Genomic DNA, 25,036 nt, shown 5'->3' on the forward strand with positions numbered 1-25,036 from the left:
ATATTCATCAACGCTATGAAATTATGCATGTCATGCTATGGATTGTGGCAACTGTCTCAGATTCATTACGATGATCTGGAATAAGCACAATATGATGGTGAGTTCTGGACAAGAAAGAGCTTATCTGATACTTCCATTTATATTTCATTTCATTGTATCTGATCCTTTTGAAATCATAGTATTCTGATGAAAATTTCACTAATGAGTAATTAACTTGCATTGCTTATCTCTTACAAGATAACGATTGATGCAAAGCATCAAAGGGCGTCGGGAATTTCAGTGTAAAAGGCACTCAATGAAGTTACATGGAACAATTTTTTTTCTACTGTAAATATTAATATATTGGCCGATTATTTTAAACAAAATAGAAAAAGATACTGGTATAACCATTATCTATGATTTTGTGTTATAACCCCCAAATAACCATTATCTATGATGTTGTGTTATAACCCCAAATAACCATTATCTACGATTTTGTGTTGTAACCCCCAAATATTTCATAGTTCTTTTTATTAACATTGGTTTCCTTTTTTTTTTACTGGCATCAGTGTGCAGTGTTCATTAATGGGACAGAACTGTGTAGCTTTAAAAAAATCTGCTTCATCTTGTAAGCGTAATTTCATATTTTTCTCAACTTCAAGGGGAGATGATTCTGAACTTATTCTTACGTTGCTCAATTACGATAGGGGTTGAGTACTCATTGATATGAACACACTGTAAAAGTTGTAATGTGTTAACGAACACCCCCCCCCCCCCCATCCTCTCACACATATATTTCATGGTCATAATAAAAACAAAAAATGGTTACAATAAAACAGCATATTTATTTAAACTAAAATGTCTACATCAAAACAAAAAGTTAACATAGAACACAAATAAAATAATTTGATTCTACTGGGGCTCGAACCTTTTTATTTTTGGTGTTTTCACTTCATATACACGATATATTTGTTAATGCACCATCAACATACTAAAGCAATATCACGGAAAGAGAAAAATAATGCATTTGAATATCAACCGTACTTTTGTTTGACAACTGATCATGCATGTACGATGTGAGCCTAAATTTAGTTTTAGTGCAGATCCGTTCATACGACACACAGACACAATTTTGTTTTGCGGATCATTTCGGCTTAGAGGACTGGGTGAGTGAGTCACGTAAGAATATCGAATATAAAATATATTTTTATAAACAACTGGTAGCAAGATGAGTTGCAGATAATTGGTCAGTAACCACATTTTAACTAACTCTTTTGACCTGTTAAAGTGATATTATGGGCATCTAACAGTTTATAGGTGTCTATCGCAACCGTTGTTTATTTTTGTCGTTTTCACTTCATATACACTTAAATTTGTTAATGCAGCATCAACATTCTAAAACAATATCCCGGAAAGAGAAAAATAATGCATTTGAATATCAACCGTACTTTCGTTTGACAACTGATCATGCATGTACAATGTGAACCTAAATTTAGTTTTAGTACAGATTCGTTTATACGACAAAAAGACACCATTTTGTTTTACGGATAATTTCGGCTTACAGGACTGGGTGGGTCACGTAAAATATATAATATAAAATATATTTTTATAAACAACTGGTAGCAAGATGAGTTGCAGATAATTGCGCTGTAACCACATTTTAACTTACTCTTTTGACCTGTTAATTCTTTTCAGCTCAATTCAACAGTGAAAAATGCCCATAATATCACTTTAATTGTTTTCAGCTCGATTCAACAGTGAAAAATGCCCATAATATCACTTTAAGGCAATAATATCAATAATAACAATTTACCTTTTATGCAGACATGGGATATTTTTAAACAACATTTTATTTTTTTTGTCATAGGCTGCTTTTAACTTTTAATAAGTATACATAGGCTGCAAGCACTTGAACGTTTTGCTTTACGCCGACATATATTATCGGTATTTATTAACTTTTTATTATTTCGTCAACACAAATAGCTAGATAATAGTAATAATAATACAAATTATAAAGGCAATGAATAAAAAATAATAATACACAAAGCAATCCTCAGTTGTTATGACAAACATTAGTAAGCAGGTGCATTAACTTTTTACATGATACATATAACCATAACATTTTTAATTTGTGTAAACTTTTTTCTAGAGCGATCAAGCATTAAATAAATATTTGCGCAAAAAAACTTACGATATTAAAATATCATGTAAGAATCATTTGCATAAATGACAGAACGAACACACAGAACTGCATTTAAAAAAAGGTAGACTAATTTCGATATATTATGTGATGATCTCTGATTAAATAATATTACCTGACTCTGTTCCACATTAATTGTTAAGTTAAGAACGATAGCATATTATTAAAAATAGTTTAATCGTCCATTGAAGGCAGTGCAGAATTAATGTCGTTTTCGATCTGAGCTATAATGTCGTCTTGCCGTTTTCGTATCGCCTCGGCGCTCTTGTTGTCAATTGGTTTCGACAAAAACCTGTACAGTGTGAACACTTCTTTGTCGCTTTCTTCGATGTAAGCACTGCATATTTTTCCAAAAAACTTCCAATTCTGTAAAAGTACATACATAAAAGAATAACAAGAGCTCCGCAGTCGGAGATATATGCTCCCCCCCACCCAACCGCAGTCGGAGATATATGCCATATGCCCCCTAACCCCCAAAACAGGGCCTTGACACAGGATTTTTTTTGCAACAAAACTGACCATAAGAATTAATCTGATCATTAATCTTATCATATTAGTGTGACTTAGTTACTTAAATAAGTTTTAAGTTGACACAGTATTATGCTTTTCTGTTAAATCATCGATATAGTAAATGGGTTGAGAATATAATATTATTAGAACTAGTTATGTCACGATGATTGAATAAAATCGATTTATCGTTGTTGGATGAGAAAGTCGACGATAATCGGTTCTCTTCCCGGAAAATCCTTGGATGACATATCGAATAAAAACTAATTTTACACTTAATGTCACAGTGACCTTGACCTTTGAACTAGTAACCCAATTTCAATTGGGGCCATCTACTGTCCGAGGCCAATGCACATGTGAAGTATCAAGCCAATCGGTCAATTCGTCGACGAGTTATTGATCAAAAAAGAAGTTCGCACTTATTGTGAGAGTGACCTTGACATTTGACCTAGTGATCCCAATTTCAATGGGGGTCATCTACTTCCCAATGACATTGTACATGGGAAGTATATAGCCAATCGGTTGATCAGTTGACGAGTAATTGATCGAAAACTCTTTCACATTTAGTTTGACATTTACCTTGACCTTTCAACTTGTGACCTCAATTTCAATAGGGGCCATCTATTGTCTAACGCCAATAAACCCGGAACTTATCAAGCCAATCGGTCCCTCCGTTCACAAGTAATTGATCGGAAACAATTTTCACTCTTAGTGTGACAAAGGCCATTCCACATGGGAAGTATCAAGCCAATTGGTCCATCCTTTAACAAGTTATTGATCGGAAACGAACTGGTCTACTGACAGATCGACCGACATCAATCAAAACAATATAGCCCTATTCTTCGAAGGGGGCATAATAAGGACAGTTAATTGTTTATATTTTAGCTCAGTTTAAAACTGGTACGATGATCTTATTTTTGTAATGATATTTAAACTAATTATCATTTGATTATACTTTCAGGTTCGCACACTTTTGTATTTCACAGCTGAATACCGTTTATAAGCTGAATACCGTGTGATTTATGGCTTTAGTTCAAATTAAAGTCTCTATAACGCTCAAAATCAACCAAAATTTCTTAAAGTATTTCGTAAAATAAAGTTAACACCTAAACAATCAGTGTTCCTTATAGCAATAGCCACAATTTCAACGCTAGATGTGGTATGATTACATAGATTTTTGTAGATACAAAATGCTCGTTTTTATTTATTTGTGACCACAATTAATTACATTTTAATTTCCCGCGCATATATCTATTCATACGACACACGAACACCATGTTAGTGTTCATGTGTCGTATGAATAGATATCGATACGGGAAACTAAAATGGAAAAACTACGAGCATTTTGTATCTACAAACAAATATTTTACCAGACCACATCTGGCGTTAAATTTCGGCAATTGCCATAAGGAACACTGATTTTTAATTGGTTAAGTTTATTTTACGAAATATTGTACGCAACATTCGTTGATTTTGAGTAGTAATGTTACTTTAAATTTAAAAAAGTATAGACAACGTTTATGTATAATGAAAAAAAATTCAGTGGATGTGAGCGAACGTTTTCGCAACCATGAGCAAGACAATAGTATCAGGAAATCAATATTATCGAATAGAAATGCATTATATTATATTATTTATAACAATAATACAACTAAAAACACTTAAAATAATAAAATGACTCACCAGTGACCAGATGTAATGACAATTCATAAAACATAGTAGTTTGTGAAGGAAATTGAATATGCTTGCACCTCTTAAAAGGTTTAATCACGAACTGAACCACATGTTTTCGATAATAAAATCATAAAGATGATTCTGAAATCATCTAACCTAAAAAGCAAGCACGGTTATATATCGCGAGTTTATTAGGACTTTGGTCTTAGTATTTGTTAACAATAGAATACATGTAGGCATACTAGGTCGGTTTTAAGGAAAGTCAATACACATTTTTCTTATATCGGTATAAAGAGGATATGCAACTACAAAATGATACACATCTTCGATATTATTTGAGTTACATATATTACATTTACGTTCGATTTTAGGAATATTTATAGGTCACCCAGATTCAATTTTTAACATGTCGAAAGTCTTAATTTTGATATTTTTTTTCTTAAATGAAAGTGTTTGATTGTGTTAAGGTAATCAGATAATTCAAGTCGATGTCTCAATTCTTTGTATAAAGTTAATGAACTTTTCTACATTTAAATCACATAGCCACAAACCTACGTACATATCAAGAAGTGTAGTTTCAAATATAGGAATAAATACATATTTACTGATTCTGGAAAAATCCAAACATCTAAAAAAAAACACAGTATTTTGAAGCAAGTCCCGTACTTTTGTTATCCAATTGTTACATCGTATCATATTTTCAGCACCTTTTCTCATACAACTTAGTGTACTATATAATGTACAATTAGTTTGTTTAACAGTATACACTTGTATAAAATATTTTATAATTCGTACATGGCGATTTATATATAACGGGTATTGCCCTAGTTCCCCGTAAATGCTGAATTAGGAGTACTCATTTCGATACCAAGACTTCGTTTAAAAAATCTTCTAATAACAAACGACAACCTGTAGATATGCTTTACTATAGATCCACAGATATTCCACGGTGACTAAGTATTTATGATAATATTTTAAAGTTTGATAACATTTTTGTTTAGACTGCTTGGAAAAAAGATACGCGCCAACCATTGGTCACGTGGCACTTTCCTGCATAACGCATCTACTTAGAAGGGTAATCAAGTGACAAACGAGATGGCGAGGTCCAGGCCGAGACCTGGTATTTTTCGCCGTTTTTCACCCTTTATTACTTGTATTGATTTTTTAATGCCGCTCACTTTCCAGGCATAACAACAATTAAGTAATTAGCGTGTATTTCGTATTGATATTGAACTACAATATGTAAACGCGTATAAGCAATATGAACGTTCTTGATTTGACTGAATTTTGTGATCACTGCCCGATTGAATTTACTTTACTTTGTGATAAATGCACATCAACAAATCAAGGGCACACCTAAGATAGATTGGAAACAAAATCATATAGATTTTTTCAAACATACCCTAGAAGATAAAAGACACATTTTCGACGAAATAACAAATACATCGCTATCGGACCGTGACAATATTGATAACTGTAAAGATGCTTTATCGAATACAATTTTTGATATCTTCTTTCAGCTTAACGATAACACTGAACATGCAGGCGGTAACCAGCGCACAATTAAATGCATGACGAAATCATGACGAAGAATGTAAAATAAACAAAAACGAGTTTTATGAACGTAAAAGAACGAAATCCTTGTGACGGTAACAAGATAGATTGTTAAATTCCAAAAATAAATATTGCCGCGCTAAATGGGAGACAAAACGTACATATTTCTATGCTAAGCCAAAATAATCGAAATTTGTTGGCGATATATTAATAAATACAAAAAGAAACATGTTCCAAACAGTAATGATATCAAAATGTTTCATTTTTAAACCATTTTAAACAATCATCAAATACTGCACATAGCAGTACATTTAATACATTACATGAATTTGTTGCCTTTAATCAAAACGCTCTATTGTGCATTTACTGAAGAAGAAGTAAGAGAAATGAAGCGTAATAAAAGCTGTGACTTGTTTTACAATGTAGCCGATTTCTTTATTGACTCTAATGATTTTATCTCACCATAGCTTACTAACATTTTTATTACATTTTTGACGATGCTGGAACAGCAGCGTCCAAGGTTTTATAACCAGTAAAAAAATTCTTCACAATTGCGACCTATGTAAAAGACCGAGCCAGTCCGATTGAGATAACTCGATTTTTCAGTTACTTCCCTTGGCATTCGCCACTGCGTAGGAGATTGATTTTCATTGATAACATTCTCCTAGCAGAGTTGTCGTTCGTGTTGATAAAGGTAAATATTAATAGTACAGCATATCCTGGGGAAACAGATTCAATAAGTGTATCAGAACGTTAATTTCAAATTAGTAATTTTACATCCATTTTATTTTTATGGACCAATGAAACAACTATATATTTTCTCTCTTTTGTTTGATATTTGTTCTCGATTTAGTAAATAAATTGCGAATAAAAACATGTAAAATTAACTTTTTACGTGATCACAAAACTAAAGAATGCGAACGATTTCGAACCTGCAAATTGTAAACGCTGCACTGCTATGATATATATAGATAAAACATCATTGCTTTGCGTAATTGTCCGTCCCGCTAGTGCAGTGGTAAGGACGTTCGCTTTTTCACCTTTACGACACCGGTTCGATTCCCGCTCCCGGCGCAATGTTATATTTTGTATGTTTTGTGGTCACCATTCCTGACAGTTGTTTTTTTTCCGGAAAATCTCATCCCTCCCCGCAGCATTTGACCATATAAAAAATTAAAAAAGTATTTCAGTACAAAACAAATAGCTGGAAATTGCAGCTATCATTCAAAATTCGTGCCAACTGTCGTCAATCTAATCTTATTAGGTAGGAGTGCTGGACACACTCCGGGTCCCAACATTATGCAGCCTCAGCGCGGAGGTAACTCATTACTTTGGAAAAACACAAATACACACACTGGGTGCAGCCTAGGCGCGTATAGACTCAAACTTGACAACAAACTCAAGTGCGGGCACAATCATTTAAAATTTACATATTGAATACGATATTCTAACAGAAATTACACAACCACCTAAGTATACATACTATGTTTGATATTTCGTTCGATTGTTAGATTTCAGCATATGCATGTATAAGGTCATTGCGCTATTAGTTAACTTATCCATATGTTCGTGGGCGAACTCGGATAGTCAAGTGCTCATACGATTGAGCTCACATGGTCCGGCTATGTGCTCATACCTACTTTCGAGAATCATCATGAATGTATTGCCATACTTAATGAACAAGAATGTGACCCGCCTCCCAGTTTCGCTCAATGGGTCAAGTTACCCACGGGTACTACTTCCCCGTACCCCTAAACTTTTTTTCGTACCAAAAATGTTTCGTACGCAATTTTTTTTCGTACCAAATTTTTTTTCGTACCCAAAATTTTCGTACCCAATTTTTTTTTCGTACTCAAATGTTCGTATCAACATACACAATTGTGGTGATATAGATAAACTTAAATTGATGTTTTATATCCATCCTCTTCAAAAGCATCGTCACACCAGTACTGCCAGTACTTTGATTTGATCGTGGTATTTATCCAGATTCTCGGTGTACAGGTGCAATCATACCAATTTATAAAAAAGGTGGCAAGAAAGAGCCCTCCAATTACAGAGGAATTACACTGGTGTGGGAGAAAAAAAAAAGAATTCTTTTCAATTTGGTTTTTGAGACAAACGAAGTACAACCGATTGTATTTTTATCTTACATAGATGTTCTAGATGTTCATACAAGATGTTCTTTGTGCGATATTCTTTACATGGTAAACCAAAGAATTAAAAACCAATTTGTTCAAGAGTGGAGGGATACTTTAGCCTCACAGTCCAAAATGGAACTCTACTTTAAATTTAAAAAAAGCATCTAATATGAAAATATCTAATGAAACGTCAAGAATCAAAATGAGCAAATTTCGATTAAGTTCCCATTGTCTTGAAATAGAAGTTGATAGATATAGTATGTTGTCCCGAATAGAACGCACGTGTCAACTCTGTAACCAGAATGTTTGTGAATCCGAATATCAATTTGTATTATGTTGTCCATTATATAACGATTTACGAATTAATAACATCCGGACATCATGGCCTTCGATAAGTAAATACATATCAATGATATCTTGTACTAATAATAAATACAAATCTAATAAATCTAATAAATATCTTGTACTAATGGCCTTTAACTCAAAAACATTGCAATTTTTTTGGTCGAAGCGTTCAAACTTAGACGTGAGAATTTAAATAGTCTAGCTGTATTATACTTGAATGCTAACAAACATAATTTTATTTGATAGTCACATATATTATTTGTTATGATTGTGATATTTGCTCCTCTTTGATTTGTATTATTGTATGATTCCCTGTCTTGGCCATGTTTCTTTTGTAAATATGTTCTTGACCAAATGCCGGATTGCCAATAAATTTTGAATATTTGCCCTTTATTTCGACTTTACTCTCTTCGATTTTTTTTTAAGCGGGAGCTGAAATGTTGTGATCCGCTACGAAATTTCGCAGCGAGTAAGGTCGAGATAAAGCGCGAATATTTACACGATATAAACGCTAATCACTTCTTTCCGATATGGCTGGAAAGTACATGTAAGCGGCGTTTTAACAAGTTATAAATGTAACAAAGGGTACATGACGGCGAAACATTTCTGTCTCGGCATGGGCGTCGCCATCTTGTGTGTCAGTGATAACCCCATCTGTTACTATGTTCAAAACAGGTTGGTTTGAGTTGACATTGTAAATCACACCTGTTGCACACGTCGTTACTAAAAGATGGCGCTCATTTCAGTTTACGGTTCATTTCTATGCGCACATCATAATGTTCAAAGGTAAAAAAGCAACGAATTTACTTTATACCCGTGCAAATAACTCAGATTTATCGTTAAATGTTTTTTATTATACTATTGTACCCATAATTACATATGGATGCGACATATGGGGATATGAAAACGTAGACCATTTTGAACGCGTGCATAGGGAATTCCTAAGACAAATTACTATGTCTCGTAAAAGTATCCCCTCATATATGCTATATGGTGACTTTGGGAGATACCCGCTATCTGTCACTATTTACAACGAAATTATAGGCTTCTGAGCTAGAACTCTTTTAGGTAATGACGAAATTATTTATAAAAATGTATACTAACCTTAACAATATATAATGATGATTCTTCGACCTCCCCACCCCCCAAAAAAAAAAAATAAATAAGCAAGTTTCGAAATAAAAATATACTCAATGGAATTGTTTTTAATAACACGCATGAATATTTGATTCACATTATTCGAGTATCGACAGGTGCAAGTTTAAAGCAACCAAGTTTAATTGGCTATTATCAGACATTGATGACCATTTTGTAAATCATATTTATCGTTTAACACAAATTAAATAGTTAAAAAAACTGTGTACGTTTAAAATCAGCATCTGCGAATTATTGTTTTCGGGGTTATCATATAAATCAGATCAGATCGTAATGTTTTGCAATAAAGCAGTCCGAATTCGATGTGTTGAAAAAAATATGACGGTCTGTCGCGGCCTGAAGAAAACTTTAGTTTCAAAGAAAATCTGACAATATTTATATTACAAAGGTCCAGTCGATTATCTCGTGCAAGATTGTTGCTTGTGATCGATTGCGACCAAATCGAAAACTTATTCGTTAAAATACCGTCTTATACTATGTTATCGTTTCTGAACTAGATATCTGATCGTGTCAGATCACAGCATCTGTGATTGCCAAGCTTATTGCAACGTATTGCCAAGCTTATTGCAACGTATCGCAAAGAACGCACACGTATGATATCATATATAAGCCAGAAATGCATGTCAGAAAAAGACCACGATCATTTCCGTATGGTCAATCATGTTATTCTTAACGGATCGCACGACAGTGGTAACGTTAAATAAGGTGCCAACAATTTTGCACACAATTATTGTTAATTAATTATATTATATGTCATTTACTCATTTCATGAAAATACTTTGTTTTATTTGTGTTCGTTTGCTGCTATTCTAATTCAACTGCTTAGAACGCTTGTAAAAATATTATATAGGAAATAAGTTATACACTCGATTCGCACTCATTTGCACAAATCTTAATAACAAATAATTTCTTTGAATGATTAAACTTACGGACTGACATGGCTTACCTTTTCAGTTCTAATTAGATCTTCGCGGAACTGCGTTTCCCCATCAGGTTCTGAAATCACATCCACGAATGTGCTACTATCGACGATATCGTCCCTTAGGTATTTAATTGTAGCAGCCATATTCTCCCAGTAAGTGAGGATTTTAGTGAACTCTTTATCAACGTTTCCTAAGTAACGGTCGACCTCTCGAAGGTGAGTTATATCACCAAGGCCATCTGCAATCATACGTCATAAAATAATTCGAATAATGTAGATTAAATTAATGCTATACTATCATGTGGCAAATACATGTACATATGCGTTAAAAATTAATTTCCGGATGTTTTTTTTTTCAAAGTTGTTGCTGTAATAATATGGAAACCATGACTTGTTTCTTTACGTGCATATCAACGCTTTTTAGTTGAAATTCAGAATGTATATATGTTAATGCTTGTTCTAAATATTTATTCACATGCTTTTGTAATAAAAAAAAGTTATGTACTAATTTCAATCAAAGGAATACAAAAATCTAATATACATGTTTGGCGCCAAAATGACATGTGAATAGAGGCTCAAATTTCCATTATCAAAATGACTAATAGACATACACATTTATTTTAATGATTGCAATACAAAAACGTATTTAAAGTGTTTTCATTGTGGAAATATATAAATCTTTATACGCCCAATACATGTATAATAGTTAAGAATATAAAATTCCCAACTTTATAAGACTATTGATATCACAGAACAAATAGATATCATCCTATCCTTTATTAGGATTGCATAAATCCTATATGCGCTGATAACTGACATTCTTCGTGTTTTTCCTGTCACTATAAGTAATTAATGAGAAAAGAAAGGCATTTCGAAAATTGAAATAAGGTTTATTTTGTTTACAATGTGAGTTTAGGTATATAGGTTTCCATTCTTTATATGAAGTATTTTATATTTAATCAGCTGATGACTATATCAAACTGACATTTAAGTTCGTGATGTACCGTAATTACTCTATGTTTTCGGACACTTAAAAACTATTTAAAAAAAATTCGTGTCCGAACACTTAGATACGAAAATTTTTCACAAAATACAGGTGTCCGAAAACTTAGAGTCGAAAACTGAAGTGTCCGAAAATAACGTCAATTGTATCAACGACTACCGGTAATAGCATGCGCTTGTAAAGTACCATGCCGTATAGTATAAATTACAGTTATATATATTTGCACTGCATTTTATATAATTTTAAATGCTTTATTAAATTTATTTGACAGAAAGTTATTAAAAGGTTGTACTGTGACCAACGAGTTCAAAAATGAGCATGTGATGTACCGATACTCGCTAGTATGAACCTGTAATTTACGCAATAAAAAAGCAAACTATGAATTCTTTGTTTGTTATTTCCTATAGTTGTTGTCTAACACACCTTCCATTGTTCGTAAAACTTGCAATAGGATGCATCACACTTTGAAGCGTTTAGTATTTGTCACAGTTATTTTACTGAGAAGGGGTAGTACCATTGCGGTAGATAATTGAACTCAGGGGCGTAGCTAGCTTTTTTTGAGCTGTAGGCCCGGACATGATACATAGAATCGGGGGGTTTGGGGGTTCGGGGGTACTCCCCCTGAACATTTTAAAATCCTATAACGCCTATGGTGAGATTTAAAGCATTATCTAGACAAATGATACGATAAGAAAATATAAGACTTTGGTCTGTTTTTCTTTGGTATTTTACTGTTTTATCTCAATGTCAGAGAACTAAATTTTGTTTTTGTTCGGCATCAAGAGACCAAACCAACCCGGATTCAGTCAATGGATCGGGATACGGGGGCAAGTGCTCCATTTTAAATGTCCGAGGTCATAAATATCATTCGGAATGTTTCTTAAAAATCCAAAGATAATCGATTACAACTAACTGTAGTGTTGAAAGGGAGAAAAGAAGATCTACATGTAGATCTATGTAAACTTGTAACAGCAAGTCACGTGAAAAGAAGCGAACTAGAATCTATGCACATATAAATAAGTAGAGTTGATAATTGGAAGATATGTCCGTTGAACACGACCAGAATCCATTGTCTGAGGATTATGTCAATGTAAAATGCAGATTTCTAACACCTCACCCCCACAGGGTCAACATTTTAATGCGTTTTTCGAAGTTGAAGCATTTTTATTTGTTTCATGTTTCAAAAAAAATGTAGGTCCGGGCCAGCTGTGCCAAGTAGCAGCTACGCCCCTGGAACTGTTAATTGGCACTACCCCTGGTAATTGTCATAACGCTTATGCTCTCGGGCGAAACCATTGTTCAATACCGGCTTACAAGGTTATTACCCAATAACGCAAATGTAATGGTCCGTTGCCCTCATGCATGCACCTGCCATGTTTTATGATGTTAGTCTGGTTTGAAAACCCAATGATCGAAGTGTCATTAGAAATCGAAAACAGGACCAAACTTTGATAAAATAGCGCTGTAAAATATACTGTCCGAAAACTTAGAGACATTAATAATGGACGAAAACTCGTGTGTCCGAAAATTAAGAGTCACGAAAAATAATTAGTTTTGCTAAAAAAGGGGTGTCCGAAAACTTAGAGTGTCCGAAAACATAAGTAATTACGGTTCTTGCTCTCTTACTTGCTTAAAAAGGCATACACATGGTGCAACATGTTTAAACAACCATACAATATATTAGAACTTATGAAACTTACACACGAAAAAATCATAACGAACACACGCTAATTTTACATTTTCTTACAGTAAATAAAACCTGACGGAAAATCAAATATACTGATAATTATTGTTAATAAATTTATCGCCATATTTTTCTGGTAAGACTCATGAATGTCTATAGATTAGTTGTGTCGGTAATTGTTCTAAATGTGGATCTTGTATTTTGACAATTTGTATATCAAATCTTTTGAAAAATTATTGATGTTTGTTCAAAGAAAAATCTCGATTTATACAATTTAACACTTCGTCGTGAGTATTGAAAGTGCCTGAACATCTCCAGAATGATACTCCTGTTACCATCAGCTAGTCTTAATATATATCAAGATTTCTTGCTTACGCATCACGCGTTACACTGAATACGAGGTCAGATCTGTAATAAAATTTACCATTCAAACTGTTATTTTACCTTGTTGACGAGCCATTTTTTTAAGGTTCTCCAAACTACTTAATGCTTTTGCCCTCATATCGAGTATTTGATCAATAATATCTTCCTGTCCTTCCATTGTTCTGCGCAGGGACTCGTCTGCTTCACTGTATTGTTTCATTATCTCTTGATACTGTAGAGGTAAAAATCGCATGAAATGAAAAAAAACAACATTCTTTTAAACAACAAGAGGACCAAAGGCTGTTGGTTGCTCACTTTAAACCAGAAGGAACCGAACAGTTGTGAATAGATTTTTAGACTTTAATTAAATACATATAAAGGCAACTTATTAATCCCAAGAAGAGGCAGTTTTGATCAGAGGACATGATTTGCCCAAAGTTGGTGTCTAAATTTTAAATATATCCATATAGGGTAAAAAAGTTGAATCAAAGTGAGGACGAATTTTGAGCCCAGGGTGGGACAAATTTGGACAATAGATGTATGATAAATCAAAGCGCCGACGGCATTAAAAGGTATTGGCAAGATACAGAGGAGTTTCGCCAAACTTAATGTTCAATAAACGTTTGACTTAATTAAAATAATAATGGTTATCAAAAAGATATGTTTTACTAATTAATTACAAATACATCACACAAGAAGTTATGAAATATTGAAAAACGTTATACATTTGTATATCAATCGGAAAATTCATAAACACGTTTCAAGGTAGCTTGATATCGTGCGAATAATTAAATGCCCGCTCTTATATGAATAAGTAGAAAAATTGTTCCCTACAAGTCTGCCCTTTGTTTGTTTATAAGGATGTATTAATTATTTCTCATAACTATTACAGGCTCCTTTGAAATATTCGTACTAGTTGGTAATTACCGTTATCATAAAACCATAATTAGTAACGAGACAGAACGACTTTTTCATTCGGAAGCTAAGGTCAAAATATAACTTAGTTTTGCTTGTTTTGTTTGTTTCCTATAATTAACATGCTAACACCGCTTTATTTTCATCTAAGCAGAAAGGAACACTGCGTTATAGTTGTTGTGTAGTTGTTGTTTACGGACAATGTTACTTACGCAAATTATTGTATGAATGCTGTATTTTGGAGCCCTAATTCTGAATGTTTTCATACATATTTAAATAATGCAAATAGATTCAAATAATATGAAATATGATTTTCAGACTTATATAAAAAATACCTTAATTGACCCCCTAAATCTCAAGGTTAATGGTTGCCGTCACATAAAAAACGATATTTCAGCCCTAAATGACTCACCATTCTTTTGCAAAAAGCAATTCAATTATTTTCCGTTAAAACTATTTAAGGTAACGAAAGGAAATTATTACTCTTTTAAAACTATTAAACGTAACGTACCCAATTAATAAATAGATTGAGCAAGTGTGTTTTCACAACATCAAGTTCGAAGAGATTAACTATGTAAAAAACAAATAAATATGTATGCAAAAAGTTAGCTTAAAAAGTAAGGAACAGACTTATTTGAAAGATGGCATCAATGACACAAGTTGTTAAGGTACCATAATTAAATCAAAATCTCGTTCCCATCCACTTTTTTAAAGGAATTGTTCAAAGATTTTTGCATTTTTTCGAAATATATGAAATATAACAGCTAACACATTTAAAACTATAGCGCCGACGCTGCAATGTAGGTCGGCGTTGGCGTTTGCGAATTGTAAACCCATATAATTTTCATCAACATAAGACTTTTTAATAGATAATCTTTCCATGTATACACAGTTATGAAAAATATTGTATCCGTCTGAAGGCACATATTTTCTACAAATATAGACGCGTACATAAACCGCCAGCCAATCAGAAAAAGATAACATCGGCATGTGTTTGTCACCATCCGAGCATTTTTCCGCCTGCAGCAACACCACGTGACTTTTTCAGCACTTAAGGCTATTGGCATACTGCCAATAGTTAAGAAACATGCATGATACTTCCATAGTGTTGCATATCAAATACCAGACATGTATGCCTTATAGTTTAAGAGGAAATGTATCTAAAGGTTGCACTATATTCATCTTATATAATGACCTTAGGAGCACGATTTGTTTAAATGGTACACGATAAAGATGACACTTTCGTTCAATACCAAAATAATGTTAAATTATTGCTTTGTGTATAAGTCAAAATACATAATCTGATTCCAATGAGTCTAATGGTTTGCATACAATGCTGTTAAGCTCTGCTGAACTACATATGCAACGGGCACATATGATTTGAACAATTTCGAAAGAGGGTCTCTGAGAATCACTCTCTTGATGCGGTGTTTAATTTTGCACAGCGGTTCGTGACAGGTCATTAGAAAAAAACATAAACGCACGCACACCATGACCTTGTTTTGGTGAACAAATAAGGGATCCTGCATAAATGTTGCGTTGCCCTCTCCCAAATTTTTTATCGAATAACTTCGGTATTTTTTTGTTTGGAAAATTGCATGAACACATTTTGCTGACGTACAGAGAATCTGACGGATGGATATTACGGACGGGGTGTAAACATTTGGCCCATTTCGGTGAAACTGTTATGGGACTAATCAGTTTAGTGTTCGAGTTTTTGCAAGCATTTTTTTTATAGTAACATTTAGCTGTGTTTTGTACTTGTCATACCATTTCTGTTTGGCTTAAGAGGTTTCTAAAAACTTTCTTATTCTACATTCTTATTAAACTTTTTATTTGTATTTGTTTACGTTCTATCCGACCTATTTCAATAACTTGTAATGTATGGGATGATACAACATTTCATTAGGCATAAACATTCTCGTTCTACAACACAACTTTTTACAGTGAAACATTTTCATCCCCCTATTACTTTGATATTTCTTAAATTGCATGATGTTAGTGGTTTCATTAGATGATGTAAATCGAATATACAACGTATATTTTATAGTACAAATGCCTTTCTCTCGGTTTCAAATGTAATCATGATTTTGAGGAAAATTGAATAATCATTTAATAATTCTGAAAACTATGTAGCAACAAAGAATTAAGTGGGAAATATGCTCCGAACAATTCGTTATATACAAATACTCCTATGTTTTAAATATCTTATCATTTTTAATCTTTGTACAATTGTATCAGATGAAATATCTAATTAAATAAAGCTCCTTTCTTTTTTGATCAATTTAATTTTTAAGAACAATACATAATTTATCAATTTCTTAGAAGCGTGCTATCAAAAGAAGAATTCACAGTAATGTCAACCTATTGGAAAATCAATCCATACTTACGTAATTATCATTTCCCCCAAAAATGTGGGTAAAAATGTTCCCAAACAGGTCCAAAATGAATCCAATACCACCCATACTATGTCCAAACTTAAACGTGTGATCCTTTCTATTTTCCTGTTCTCTTTTCGCAGAACCTAGAAATAAAAAGCATCCGAGTTCTATGATCAAAAGCACATGTATTTGCATTTGAATATATAGTGCATACATGCGTTAATTGTCCGTATTTATGGGGAAATTTCATTTCGGTTTAGCCCCAAAAGCAAGCAATGTTTCTTTCATTTATTTCTTTCATGTTCGTGTTTTTGGAAGCCCATCAATTAAAATCTGGTTTTATTGATTAGTGGCAAATTACTTTGGGAATCAACATTCGAGGGCCATGTTGGATTATATAGAAAATCTGCCGTGGAAGGGAAATGACTTTGTTTGGTCGGCTCGTAAAGAATATGAGTAAATTAGATGGCATATTCGCAATAAAAGGTGAAGCTGAAAGGATGTACGCCGATACAAATGTCTCTAAGAAATACATGTATTTATTATAAACCACTTGCTATATTCTCTATTTATTGTGAAAATGTCAACCAAAATTAACTTGAGCATTGGGCATTTTAAAAAATGCTTGAAAATTTTAAGATGAGCAAAGTTTTAAATTATACAAAAAACTTAAAAGTATATTATTGTATGGATATGCTGCATATACAATTCTTACCATATAGATTATCCCGCTCTTGTTTGAGGTTCCGAATGTCCTTGTCTAAATCAGCCTTTGTCATCCCCAACTTATGTTCCTGTTCTTAAGCAAGCTTGGCTTGTTGTTTTTCTTTCTCCATTTTTACCTTCAATTCATCAGATTTTTTTTATTGCCATTAGTTTTTGTATTCACAGTTATAATATTATTTCGGACTTGACCATGTAGATCGTAGTATCTGAAATGTGTCAAGTATTTTTTTTTTTTTTTTTTTGGACAGACAGACACTTTATTCAGACTAATACAAAATTACATCGTCTTAATACACAAATATACACATGATTATCTGTCACGTGACTACGAAAAACAATAAAGCATTACATAACATATATAGTCAATTTAAAATACAAATACAAATAAACACAATCGATGGTGAGAACACAGAATTTCTATCTAGCATTACATAACATATATAGTCAATTTAAAATACAAATACAACAAGCAAAATCGTTGAATTGATATTCCCCGCCAATATGCTTCTGGACACAAAAAATGTTATATTTGATACTCAAAAAAGCTTTTTTTCAAGATACATAGGGCCATAACTCTGTTATTAACAGATGGTGTACAATGCCATTTGGCGTGCATCATCCCCTTATCCATATATATACTCATACCAAGTTTCAATGAAATCCGCCAAAGCACTTCCAAGATATGGCTCCGGACGGACGGACGGAAAGACGGACGGACAACGCCAAAACAATATCCCTACGCCGATGGCGGGGGATACTTAAACACAATTGATGGTGAGAACCCAAAATGTATATAGGGGATGATGAAATCTATTAAACGATATTATTAAGGATGTCATTTCTTATAATTAAAGCTTCTTTTATATATTTACATTGATTAGAAATAACTAATCTATGATACTAACAACTTGTGGAATTTAAATACCGATGGCTTAACATACAATGTACGGCTGATTTTTTTTTTCTTAAATCAGTGTAACAGCGGCATATACATATAAAATGATAATCATCTTCTAAATCTAAGTCGTTACAACACAAACAATAACGTTCATTTCGTGGGATGTTGTAATGTGCATATCTGCCAGTTTGGATCCTCAATGGGTGTGCAGAAACTCTTAAAGGGGCATTTTCACAGATTTTGGCATGTTTCGAAGTTTGTTATTAAAAACTTTATATTGATAAATATAAACATTGGATATAAAAAGCTCCAGTAAAAATTCAAGAATAACATTAAAAACCCTCAGCGGGACTCGAAACACTGACCCCTGGAGTCTTGGAGTAAAAAGTCAACGACTTAGACCACTCGACTATCCTTCCGTATAGAATACCAGACGTATTTTATACTATGTATAAGCAATCCTCGTAGTTTCCCAAAATATAACGACAACAACAGAACTCTCCAAATTATTAATTCGTTTCGCGTTGCAACGCTTTATAATTTTTGGGGTTTTAAATGGTCAAAAGATGCATATAATGGCTATTTTAGTGCATGGTGAATGTTCAGTATTACTGTTCCCTCACAAATTTCATAACTTAAACGAAAATGTGCGAATCTGTAACGATTTCTTTCAATTTTATCAATTTACCAAAACGTGAAAAGGCCCCTTTAATCTTACGAAAAATAAACGAAGACGTCTGGGGAGTAAGTCCAAGTATTCTTCATATTCCAAAGAGGTTGTATATAGTTTATACATATCTAATACAGGACTGTTATTTATTTTACCGAAACACTCTTATTTAAAATGGTCGACAAGCCTACATTTGAATTCACTTGCAGACCTATTTATTTGCACAACATTTGAATTTTCAAAAACATAACCAAATCCATAATTATTAAACATATTCTTGACATTTGTAATTAAGTACTTAAAAAGAAAACAGAACACCGACATGGGTTTATAATTCCTTTCTCAGCCCATTAATTAGCTAAATGTATTGTTTGTTATATAAAAACTATGTAATTTTAAATTGCATGCCTTGAAACATAACATGATTATTAAATGTCAATACGGAATAAATTGTGTCAGCTATCTACAAAGCTCAAAACGCTGATTGTTTGGATTTATTCCTTTTTTACGTACAATAACAGGCAGAGTACATTTTAATTGCGGAATATCTACTAACATACATTCAATTTCGCATATTGTGCAATTTTAAACATAAACAATCTAACAAAACGCTACCTTTTTCGTGTTAATTCGGTCTCTATTTTCATCTCCTCAGCAGTTGCAAGGATTTGATTTAAAATCGTCTTGATAACTGTAGGTTTCTACAATAATAGTATTTTAGATTTTATTATTTTATCGTGAAATTCAAATACTTACTTTATATCCGTGTAGTATTACTGAGTAGTGTTTGAAACAAAATTACGTTGACGACGTTCATTTTAATTACAGAAATAAATGGAAAAGTTAGACCATATGTTATACATATATTAAGTCGTGGAGTTTTACAATTATATTGTCAAACGGATGCCGATTTATAAACGCTGCCGTGTGCTAAATAATGTAAGGTACTGAGCATTTATTGTTTAATAGATATTACACATACATCAATTGTATTACGACAATCATTCAACAAAAATAAGGCCAAATAAGCATTTCTTGTTCAGTCGGTAAAACACAGTGACTTTTAAATAGATAGAATATATGTTTTTTCGTAAGGAGTAATAGGGTGATTTTTCAGCAACTTAACAACATTTTTACAAACGCTTTCGAAAGCAACTACATTTCCGTTGCATTAGTACTTTTGAGCATTTTTATCATATATTTTATTTTGATGGTCGTTTTTGCCAAACTGTTTTCTTACTAATACGTCATACTTGTGTAAACAATTATATATCACCATATTATATTACAAAGAACATGTTCAGAGGATTTCAATAGCTATGTTTGGGACTGGTACTTAGCGAGGCCATTACCTCAAGCACGAACAAGACATACCTTAATCTGCGGTGTATGCTTAGAAAACGTTAACTACAACAGTCACAAAATAGTACGGTCACACAATAAAATGTACCAGAGCGGGTGCTCCGAAATCCGACCATGTTCCTGATTCCGAACAAAATATAAATTTCTTATCCAATCATGTGCCGTAAAATATATCCTGAATCTGAAGTAATTATTTTGATATAACTTCCTTTCTCTTTCTTTTCGGTGCCATTTTGAGTTAAAGGTGCAGCCAGTTTTTCGGAAAAAAAACATTTGCCGATATACACAGCCTTCCGGTAAGTGGAATTATTTGATAGCTAATTGATAACACTTTTTTGCTAAGGTTATATCAAAACACATAATTTCGTTTCAGTAGCGTTCTATGAAAAATAATAATCTAGAAACATCTGATCATGTGTGACACTCATGAACAAGATGTAGGGTTGTGTAAAGGAGGATTCGATAGTGTTCGGAATTACATACCACATTCAAGGACTGATCAAAATACCAAACGAAAGACTAAATTTTGTCAAATTTAAAAGATTCTTTTTATATTGCATGTCCGATGACTTATAATAACTAGTTTTGTTTTTCTTTTGCAGTCGTCAAGTTGGAGCGAAGAGGCAGTCATACGACCCCTGTATGATGGATCAAGCTGCCGAGGTTGTTAGGAGCGGAAGTATGTCTCTTTGTCAAACCTCTAAAAGATATAATATCCCGAAAACAACATTGCATGATCGTGTCAAAAACAAGTTCAGCAGTTCAAAAATTGGCTTGAAAACGATGTTGACACCTATAGACGAAACACAGTTGGAGCAATGGGCCCTTCACATGTCTCGGATCGGTTATGGGAGAGCCCGAAAGGAACTCGCACATGTGGTAATGCAAATAATTGCGGAGGATGGCAGGAAGACCCTGAAAGTGGATGGATGTTTTTTTGCCCGTCACCCATCTCTCAACTTGCGCACCACTGTCCAGCTTGGAAAAGAGCGTTCTGTCATAATGGATGCCTCGAGAAGTATTTTAACCCTTTGTGCGAAACAAGAATCAGCCATAGACCCGAGCATTGTGTATTTAGCGAAAAATTTCGCAATGCAATACGATGACGTTTGACTGCTCACACTTGTGGGTGACATCAACGCGACTTCTGACATCAACGCTGCCTGGTTTAAATAGAGACTGGTTAATTTTCGCCAAAATATTCGTATATATGTCCGTCAGTCGCACAATTTACTTTTTTAATGTAATGTTTTTTTGTGTAATTTGGATAAATATCAAAAATCTGATTGTGGTAATGGATTACCGGTACAGTGTTCTTTGCATTCTCACCAATTCGACAGTAAGTTTGGTAAATGAAAAGTTCGGTAAAAAGGTAAAATAGTTAAATATGTCTGGAGGTTTCGGTAAATTATAATTCTATAGTCAACAAAGGGCGTGATTAACTGTAAAGTATCAACATGCGTGTTAATATCCTTGTTTTGTGTACGTATTTTAAAATATCAATTTACCGAAACCTCCAGATCTATTGCTCTATATTACCTTTTTACCGAACTTGTTATTTATCGAACTTACATGTAATCGTTTTAATTACGGAAAATGTTTCTAAGTTGGTTTTTCAAACTGTGTCAATTAAATGGAGTCATCGGGATTTTTTAAAAAGGTCATCATGTTCGGAATAAGGAACACTTCTGTTCGGAATTACGATCATATGTTCGGAATTTGGAACAGTTGGATGTGCGTATGCTTTGTAAATAATTTTTTTTTGGATGGGCCATTATGGTTCTATATTGGACTAAAGTATATCATATGCACAGATCTAGTTGATTATTGTCTCCCTTTGATTGAAAGTGATCGTAATTCCGAACATCATTATAAGTGGCTTAAGCGTTCGGAAATAGGTACACCCACTCCACTTTGTAATATTTTTTTAAACAATATAAAAACGATGGTATATGCCACTTAAACTCTAAACTGTCTCAGATTGAGGAGTTTTCTGAAGATGATAGGTTGACATTGTTTTCTAACACATTTAAAAGAAACTTTCAACAGAACAGAACATACAAAAATGTTTTTAATTAAGCATATACATCTTGTCGTCATAATATTATACACACTTAACATGCGTTTTTATATTTTAAAATCATAAATTCATAAAAAGTGTTATATAGTAAGAGCAAATAATTAACAAGAATGTGATGAAATTATTAATAATTTCATTTAATTTACAAAACACTACAACGCTGATAAAACTGTCTCAAATTTTAAAATTTAAATAATATTTGTTGTAACTCGGTTTTGGAATATCTTTTTCTGAATATTTGATTTATTACTTAATTGTATAATGAAAATTACTTTCACAGCAAACGGGGAACAAAGCAAATAAAAAACCTGAATTTTTTATGTCAAGTTTCGAAAGTGAAATGTGCATCTGCCCATGAACGATGAACTCGACGTCCAAAAACAGAAACATAAAAGAGTACAGCTGTAAAATTCAATTTCAAAACCAAGGCTTTAAACTTACAGAGTTATTAGATAGGGATACTATCACAGGTGTAGACATTCCAGAAACAAATTCGATTTTACAAGCCATAAGAATGGAAGAATTCTGAGTTAAGCCGTTTCTCTTTTTTTTAAATCCTTTAAATTCAATTGTGTTCATTGAATATGTAAGCAACTTTGGCTCGAACTGCTCTGTCAATATTTACTGATATTTATGTCAACTTCGTTTTTATGTTTTTTTACGAAGATGAACAGTGACATTCATTAAAATGTATTTCTAGTAAATATGAAATTATAAAAAGGAGTTCGCACGTAGAAAATAATGTTAATTTGATTCCCAGTATTATTCGAAGTTTGTTTGACAAGTAATCGTATTTCCATTATTCGATTCCAAATATTACATACGCCATGAACAAAATCTTGTTATGGGTCTACAACGTGTATTGCCTTTCGTCTATATATGACTTACAATCGTTTTGATTTTTATGTGGCGACCACACGGGACGATGACAATACATTCTGTAAAGCACTGACAAGATTCCGCAGCCTCGTGACCTCGCAAGTTACCTCGAGCCGCTATCGCAATGATTTACACATGTTTGGATAGTAAAACAAGAAATATCTTTAAAAAAGATATACGGCGTTGATTGTGGTCGATGTTTATGAACGATCAAAAGTTATCTCTATGAGATAAAAAGTAGCGGATGCCTTTTTTCTGCGCAGTTGTTAGCTACATCATAAGCAAATCAATTACGGGGTGTTGCGCCAGATTTCGTGGCTTATTTTGCTTTATGTGATATTATTACTCAGATATCTATATTTACAGAATAGAAAAACACAAGAAACATGAAAATAAACGAGTGCATATAGGTCAGCCGGCAATACTCGAATCTTATTTAATTGCATAATTATAGTATAGCGAATTATTGTGGTCATGCTTAATAAACTGGTCTAAATGGATAAATATTTCTAATTAATTTTATCAAAATTGGTCCTTATCATGCAAATTTTGAAACCATATTAAAAATCGATGATTGACATACCACAATAATATCGCCGAATATCTTTATTTAGTATCTTTCTGATCAAAACAGACTTCAAGTGCACAAAGTTTACGAGACGGCGTTTATATAAAGATTTCTGCAACTGACCGCAAACTGACCTTGATACCTTGCGGATTGGAATGCAATGCATTACAGTCACTACGTTATTGTCAGTAAGACACAATGATCGCAACCCCTTTTGCGAACTCCGGTGATGAACTGTATATAAACTCTGACTTTCACAAAATGACCGCGTATTGACCCGAAACCTCGCGGGTTGAAATGCAATGCAAGTAAGTACTAAATATGACAACATAGCCTTTAGTTAAACGCTTTTGCGCTGGTAATTCTCTGAAAATAAAAGGTGAACGCACAAACTGTATTTATGTCGAAAATTGATTGTAAAACTGTTCTATCTATTGGGCCTTTTCATTAGAGATAAAATTGTTTCATGCAGTAAAACAGTGTTACAAAGACGCGGATATGTTTCCAATGTTCTGGTGTTATACTCAAATCAGCCAATGGAATAAATGAAGTGTATTCATTCGTACCTAGCCGCGGGAAATTTTATTTGAGTATTATTGGACACTTACAAAGGTCAAGTCAGGGTGAAAAGCTGGCTTATTCAGCTTACGCCGAAAAATGTTTCGGACAAAGAAAATAATGTCCCTTTTATTTGTTTTAGCAATACTTTTTATACTTGATTCTTTACTACTATGTGTATAAATGGGTACCTGTGGCCCGAATCAGCCAATTGGCATTGCTGCAGACAGACTAGGGTTTTAAGAGCGATCTGGTGACTTAATTGTGCAAGATAATAAATGCAAATGTAATGTTAATATTAAATTAAAAAGGTAGCTAAGGGTAAATAAAATCCAACATACTTTCATTTTTAAACCAACAAAAAGCTTTGGAATCTTTCTGCTAACAATGTCTAAAGCTGTCACTGCGAAATTCTTCATCAATCCTGAAGTCATGAGATGCTGGGATCGAGACTCGTGGGCGGTAATACGAAACT

General features: G+C 33.2%; 1 protein-coding gene across 1 annotated transcript; it reads right to left on the reverse strand.

Annotated features, from left to right (window-relative positions):
- Positions 1-804: 804 nt before the first annotated feature.
- LOC127858055 (uncharacterized) lies at positions 805-25,036 on the reverse strand. The gene is made up of 7 exons (XM_052394936.1): positions 24,903-25,036; positions 19,730-19,815; positions 17,536-17,752; positions 16,830-16,963; positions 13,606-13,756; positions 10,499-10,713; positions 805-2,545 (listed from the first exon to the last, which is right to left on the reverse strand). The coding sequence occupies exons 3-7, from the start codon at positions 17,597-17,599 to the stop codon at positions 2,354-2,356; spliced, it is 756 nt and encodes a 251-aa protein (XP_052250896.1). The 5' UTR covers positions 17,600-17,752; positions 19,730-19,815; positions 24,903-25,036; the 3' UTR covers positions 805-2,353.

Source organism: Dreissena polymorpha, chromosome 1 (genome assembly GCF_020536995.1).
Source record: "Dreissena polymorpha isolate Duluth1 chromosome 1, UMN_Dpol_1.0, whole genome shotgun sequence".
In the NCBI taxonomy this organism is placed as follows: domain Eukaryota; kingdom Metazoa; phylum Mollusca; class Bivalvia; order Myida; family Dreissenidae; genus Dreissena; species Dreissena polymorpha.